A 7,103-nucleotide genomic window follows, 5' to 3' on the forward strand; every position below is an offset into this window, starting at 1 on the left:
CCTGAGGCTATAACTACCATTACTACATGCTGTATATAGGTTGACATACCGACAACTTTAGCTGGTCAGATTGTGGACTTGACTAGATCGTACCTGGATGGGAGACCGAATCCCACTCACTCAGTCTTTGTCAGGGAGTCGGAGCTACTTGGTGATGCACAGGACTTCATCTTTCAAGAACTGTTGCCATTTTGGTCCACTTTCTGTCACAAGAATGACTACAACACCAGAAATGTGTCAGCATCCAGTAAACCATCTGGTATGTACAATGTGTATAAGTGTGCTACACTAAAACCCTAATTTGTACTTGTAATACGATGAATGGCTATGGCCTCAAAATGACATTACCTTAGCAACTGTTACCCCTTATTTTGCTATGCCTTGGGGGTATCTGTGACACAAGTTGTCAAGTCGGACATTTACTTCTAATAGAAACACACTACACTATTTTAGCCAATCAAATTAGCATTACAGATTTTTGTCAAGGAACTTGACAAACAAGTGTAATACTAATTCTATTGGCTAATACATAGCTTGACGTATTTCAATATAATTCGTCAAGCTGCTGTAGATATGTGCAGCTATACCCTACACATCAATGTAAGGCTTTGCAAACAAAATGTTTGTCTAATAAGGGTGAATGGGCCGGGGGGGGGGGGGGGGGGGGGGGGGGGGGGGGGGGGGGTGGGGGGGGGGGGGGGGGGGGGGGGGGGGGGGGGGGGGGGTGAATTAACATAATGTGTGACATGCATGAGCAGATCTATAGTCACACATACCGTAGAGTCTGGTTGTTAAGCGCATGTACTTATTAAGCGCATATTGTTTGTTAAGCGCACACTCGGTTCTGGTACTTAACCATGGTTGATAAGCGCATGTATGGATGAACACGAAAATCCAGTGCTAGTTGCAGCTGTACAAGAGAAGAAACGCTAAGGGTTCGCTAACAGTGCAAGGCACGAAATTTAGTGCGATATATGGAGGTGTGGCCATCGATATGGCCTAATAGCATACCTTCCACGAAAGTAACGGTGTCATCTAAACTATAAATTCATGCTATTCACGAAGGATTTGAACACAAACTGAGCCAAACTGCGAAGCAACTGCAACCCATACCACCACAAGAGGAACAAATCCATCATAAAATGTTTATTAGGCGCATGCGCTTAACAAGTATATGTTAATTTAAAATTTTTTCGTCAAACATTTATTAAGCGTATGCGCTTAACAACCAGACTCTACGGTATTATGTATATTTACTACTTATGCACGTACATACAAACTACACATAATAATACATATATATTTATGTAATTTACTAGTTACCAATCCTCTTGTTCTACTCTAGTGTTTCGTTCAAGAGCCACCAGCCACACTAGTGAAGTATCCCTCCAACTACCACCTATTACCACACCGATGTTTGGTCAACAGATGCTCTCCTATTCCATCCTGCAGGGACTGAGGTGGAAAGTTAGTGTGTCCACCACATGACTTGTTGCTATTGACTACCGCTGACATCATCATAACCACTTCTAACCTTATTGTTAGGCTGATAATAGTTCTAGAAATTTTTGTTATAGGTTTAAATTTTGTGAGAAAAACTGCAATATACCAGATCAAGAGTTCATAATATTAAAAAAAAAGAGCCTCTTTTTTTATATTATGAACTCTTGACCAGATGCATTGTGGGAAGGAAAGAGTTTTGTCTAAAACAAAAGGGTACCATTTAAGAACAAACCTGTATGACATTTATTAGAAAGAAATACCAGAAATTTTGTAGTTTTACAATGACATGTAATACAAGTTGCACACAACTATTCATTCCATTCAATCAGTTTAGGATAATTGTTTATTTCTTCTTGTGTGTACTCCTCTAATGCTCGTGGTACAATAGTGACTCCTAATATTTCATGCGTCACATTCTGGTTGTATGGGTGATCCTTATCCATGTCATCTGGAAACAAGTATAGACGTTTCATCCGTCGTTGTCGTTGGCGATTCTTTGGCAACATACCGTAAATTGCTTTTTTAATTACCTGAGGAAAACAGATATTAGTACATACATAGAACAGAACTAGTGGGTTTCTGAAAAATAGGACAATGGGAGTTGTCCGGGGAATCCTAGACGTTTATGCTAGGAGGGAATTCTGCTACAGTGTAGAAGACCGGAGCTGAGTGCACAGGACGTTAGGCACCAATTTTAATGTTTTCATTATATAGGTCTTACAAATAAAGTAAAACTAATCGTGTTTTGCAGATTTTGTAATTGCACAAATATCTACTAGCACTGGATGTAGTTAACACACAAGCCTGATACACAATATATGTACAAAGAAATTTGACATTACATTTTATTGATCTACGTACACACACACCATTGAAGTTCACTTTCCACCATGAATGGCTAGCCACATCAATATATTACACATTTACTCCACAGCTATATGCCACTATTTTTTTGTTTTTCACAGAGATGAGTGCCAACCACTGGGAATGCTGTGGCAATGGCACTGACCAGCTAGAACACAACACTATAGAAATGAACACTCTTGAAAAGTTTCCAGATGTATTCTACGCACTGTAAGTGTGGTTATTTCTGGTCAGGTATGTCATGACAGACCTATATTAAAGATGGAGACCCAAACAACCTGCTCAGCCAATTTCTGTCAATGCACCAATAACAGTTTGCCCACCCACCATCAAGGGTTGTGAAAACAACTTTGCTCAAAGCCATTTTATGCCAGTAGATAGCACTACTGTGGACTAAACTATAAATAATGATCATATCATGGGCCCAAGTGATACGTCACCTAAGTTCGAGAACTACAGGCCAAAGGATGTAAGTGTACATACTGTAGTGAGTTAAATACTATGGTTGGCTGAGACTGTAGCTTAGTGTTCCTAAGCTACAGGCATACAGTACAATACTGGTTGAAATCCTTACCAAAGTGTATGTGTGAGTATTGACAATTTCCAAAATGGTCACCATTGCAGAAGATTCAATAGCTTACCAGTGTTGGGTCTTTATCATGTAACTTCTCAGCAGTCATAGTGTGTAACCCCCCTGGGTACCTGTAACAAGCTTGTCTGTAAAATATTCTAGCCAATCAGATCTCACCCAGTATGGTGTCGGTACAACTTGTCTTTCCACTTGTTACCAGTGAATGCCACATGTCTTGTGTTTGTCAGGATCACATGATCTCCTACATCAACTAAAGGAACACACGAGGTTACATCATTAGCAGTTGGGCATGCACCAATAAACACTTCAAAGAAAATTTTAGTACAGTGGACCCTCATGATCAGTTATCTGAACCCCTTTGTTCTCAGGCAATGATAAAAAAATGTTCAGATAAGTGAATTGTTTGGAAAGCTGAAGTCCGTACATTTATAATACAGAACTCTGTTGAAATACTCTAATAGAACAGTCATTTCCAATTTCGGATAAAAGAGTGTACAGATAAACAAGGGTTGGATGACTGAGGGTATACTGTACATACTTTAGGGCTGATACTGTGTAACTTCACATAGGCTATGTGAGTGGGTTGTCAAGGAAAATCTATAGAACAATGCACAACTAAAATACTTACATGGTGAAACCTCATTAACGTAGCAACAACATTATAAACAAGACCACTTCATTATATTTACCATATCATGTCATGTACATTAATTTACTTTGTTTCTTTGTAAATTAATTTTTATATGCAATCTTTTACAGACCAAATGTATCTTAGAGTAGTAGCCAAAGTCTCCAATCATTGTGTGTCTTGCTGCCTTTAACACTGGAGGTATGTACTAAGACACTTTAGGCCACTACAACACGTAGTTTCCTGTCCAGGTATTTTCAAAATTCAGTATGGGTGGGAGGCATGTTGTCTACATTTATTATATCAGCCCAATATAACTGTTTTTGTTAAGTGACTCTTCTATTAGAGTATTTTATTGCAAAAGTCAGTTATTGTTCACAGCACCTGAAAGTTATATAGACAAGTGCAAAGTTTCACAGAAAGCCTTCAATATGGCAGCACAGGAAAAGTTTTCAAGTTTTAAGGAGGGCACTTAGGTGTGATGCAGGCAGAAGATGGGAAGCTATAAATTATTCTCATTTGGAGTTATCTTAAATCTAGCTAGTTGTTACAGTGACTAGCTACCAGTACTATACAAGATGGAGATATTCTCATAGGGCAGTCATGTAAAAAATTTACACAAAAAGTTTCATCATGAGTTTTTTGCATGAAAATAAAGCAAATTACAGTAGGTGTACTTCATGACCTCATTAATAAGACCACCTCATTGTAGTGACCATGTCAAGTAGGCCCCAAACACAGCTAAGGTGTACTTCATGATCTCACTAATAAGACCACCTCATTATAGTGACCATGTCAAGTAGGTCCCAAACACAGCTAAGGTGTACTTCATGACCTCATTAATAAGACCACCTCATTGTAGTGACCATGTCAAGTAGGCCCCAAACACAGCTAAGGTGTACTTCATGATCTCACTAATAAGACCACCTCATTATAGTGACCATGTCAAGTAGGTCCCAAACACAGCTAAGGTGTACTTCATGACCTCATTAATAAGACCACCTCATTGTAGTGACCATGTCAAGTAGGCCCCAAACACAGCTAAGGTGTACTTCATGATCTCACTAATAAGACCACCTCATTATAGTGACCATGTCAAGTAGGTCCCAAACACAGCTAAGGTGTACTTCATGACCTCATTAATAAGACCACCTCATTATAGTGACCATGTCAAGTAGGTCCCAAACACAGCTAAGGTGTACTTCATGACCTCATTAATAAGACCACCTCATTGTAATGACCATGTCAAGTAGGTCCCAAACACAGCTAAGGTGAACTTCATGACTTCAGTAATAAGACCACCTCGTTATAGTGGCCATGTACCTTAATAGTCCCAGAAACACGTTGCTACAAAAGAAATTCCACTGTAGTATACATTTGCAATACAAACTCTCATAGTTATGTACAAATACAATTACCAGCAGGATGATAGATTGGTTTGGTCTTTCCTTGTAGTAGTTGTGACGCTTGGATTGCCAACCTCCCCACCACCTGTCCTCTGCAATCTATTTTGTACCACAGTCTGGTGAACGTGTGTATGGACTATATGAGGGGGACAATGGAACAATATGAGGAAAATGTAATCCTGATCTTTAAGTCTTGTTCTAGAATTTATGTAAAAAATCATTAAATATTCCTGTCTACTTAGCAGAAGGAATCTTGTGTTGTGCAACTCCATGTTCATACTGGAGCAGTCATTGTAAAAGACGATTCTGTGTTCAGCCACTATATGCTATAATAACAATCTTGTGAAAAAGTCTATCTTGTTTTTTTATCCTATTATGTTCATAAGATTTAGCTCAGCATTAATCGTTAATTTGGGCATCTCCAGAAATGTAGTGACTGTTCTCTAATCTCTATCTCAATTGTTCTAAGCAAACTTTATGTTCTCCAGTGTTGACTACTTAAACCCAACCCACAATCAGTTCTAATATGATACTGTATAAGGAATATGTAGCAGTTTTACCTGAGACTACAACTTCACATGTCAATTTGGAAGAAGTCTTTCTCAAACTGGGGAGTGAATTCTAGATAACTAAATTTTAGCCATGTAGTGCCATCTGGTGGACATTTAGAGTTCCATAACTTTATGTGCTCTGTTCACTATATATTACAATAACTTTTAAAATGTAACGGCCACACTTAAACCAAAAACCACAATCAGTACTAATATGGTGAATAAAATCTAGGAAGACGTTGATTTCCTGTTGGAAGAAGTCTACTCAACAGAACAGTGGATTCTGTAGCTGACTACTACAATAATCTATACTCAATATTAATGTGATCTGTTGCTATTATACCATCTCATTAAGGACCCACAATAAGACGATTTTGAAGGCACAAACAATGTTGACCATTCCGAATCACTTGGTGACTCAATTCCCAGAGACAACTTGAAATATTGTCAAGTGTTATTAAGAGCTAGCTTGGGATCTTGAATTCTTCATGCATTGATATTCATCAACATACAAGATAGAACATAGTGCCTAAACAAAACCATTTTTTAATCAGACAGTCGTTTAGACATTTTATCCTTGAAATATTGTCAACTCTGATATATGTTTTTTTGTCTGGGTGAATCTTTCTACCTACAGGTATTCTGTCTGACCATTACTTCAACCACTGATATAACGAATGAAGTGATCAGTTAAACCAATCAGCATTAATATGGTGTGCTGTATAAATAAAATCTGGGAATACAGAAGTTAGACGTTGATTTCCTATTGGAAAAAGCCGATCTCAACAGAACAGTGGACTCTATAGCTGACTACAATAACCTTTACTCAATATTATAAAATGTTGCTGTTATACCATCTCATGAGTGGTTTTCTTATGGCCGACACAAATGATTGCACTCGAAAGGTACATACCAAGTAATGGAATATAGTGAACAAACTGCAATGCCACCCACATGCAAGCTGCAGGTCGAGGAACAGTACTGGTGGCCTAAGCAATTTTACACACCATTAAATCAATAACCTGAGTGTCCATAACAGGAAGATATTAAGTCAAATTAACTGATGAAACAGTCTACACACTGCACACATGCAGTCTACACTACACACATGCAGTCTACACTACACATGTACATAGACACATACACATTGTGACTATAGAGTGACTACTAGAGCAGGAGTCTGGTAGACGCTCAGTATTGTACTCCCCCTGCAGTCACCAAGCTTTCAGTATGTACTTTCAATTCTGTTAAGCAGTTAAATTGAAACTTAAGTTAACCTGAAGTGGTCACGTGTAGGATTGTCAATATACAGAGACCAGAATAACAAACGTTGCATAAGATAAACTCACGTTACTTAGCGGACTGGCCATCGGGAATCCAAGCAGCAGAAGCAATGCCGAATTAGCTGTTCTATTCTATGCGCACTCAGTAATAATTAAATTTTAATGCGCAATTACAACCCCGAATATCTTGAAAAGAAAACTTTTATCTACACAAAACGTGATTGTTAAGAAATATAGCAAAATATTCACGGCCAAATGGACAGCAAGCGTAATGAT

General features: G+C 38.4%; 1 protein-coding gene and 1 long non-coding RNA gene across 3 annotated transcripts; one reads left to right on the forward strand and one right to left on the reverse strand.

Moving 5' to 3' along the window:
• Nucleotides 1-33: 33 nt before the first annotated feature.
• On the forward strand, nucleotides 34-1,608 carry LOC136266406 (uncharacterized). The gene is made up of 2 exons (XR_010706107.1): nucleotides 34-259; nucleotides 1,346-1,608. It is a non-coding gene; the product is annotated as an uncharacterized lncRNA (long non-coding RNA).
• Nucleotides 1,609-1,745: 137 nt separating this feature from the next.
• LOC136266405 (large ribosomal subunit protein uL13m-like) lies at nucleotides 1,746-7,050 on the reverse strand. 2 transcript variants are annotated; one of them, XM_066061421.1, is made up of 6 exons: nucleotides 6,894-7,050; nucleotides 5,006-5,129; nucleotides 3,116-3,209; nucleotides 3,009-3,069; nucleotides 2,012-2,033; nucleotides 1,746-1,951 (listed from the first exon to the last, which is right to left on the reverse strand). In XM_066061421.1, the coding sequence occupies exons 1-6, from the start codon at nucleotides 6,912-6,914 to the stop codon at nucleotides 1,812-1,814; spliced, it is 462 nt and encodes a 153-aa protein (XP_065917493.1). In that variant the 5' UTR covers nucleotides 6,915-7,050; the 3' UTR covers nucleotides 1,746-1,811. The 2 variants fall into 2 exon arrangements, with proteins under 2 accessions (XP_065917493.1, XP_065917492.1); XM_066061420.1 differs by having other exon boundaries at nucleotides 1,746-2,033.
• Between the last annotated feature and the right edge of the window lie 53 nt (nucleotides 7,051-7,103).

The sequence above is a fragment of the Dysidea avara genome, chromosome 9 (genome assembly GCF_963678975.1).
Source record: "Dysidea avara chromosome 9, odDysAvar1.4, whole genome shotgun sequence".
In the NCBI taxonomy this organism is placed as follows: Eukaryota; Metazoa; Porifera; class Demospongiae; order Dictyoceratida; family Dysideidae; genus Dysidea; species Dysidea avara.

Excerpts from the sequence above, each read along its gene's own strand:
- LOC136266405 (XM_066061420.1), bottom strand. The coding sequence starts at position 6,914 with ATGGCCAGTCCGCTAAGTAAC. Across the intron at positions 5,130-6,893 it reads TGGCCAGTCCGCTAAGTAAC|TCCATACACACGTTCACCAG; the intron begins GTGAGTTTATCT and ends CCCCTCATATAG. Across the intron at positions 3,070-3,115 it reads TTGTACCGACACCATACTGG|GTACCCAGGGGGGTTACACA; the intron begins GTGAGATCTGAT and ends AGCTTGTTACAG.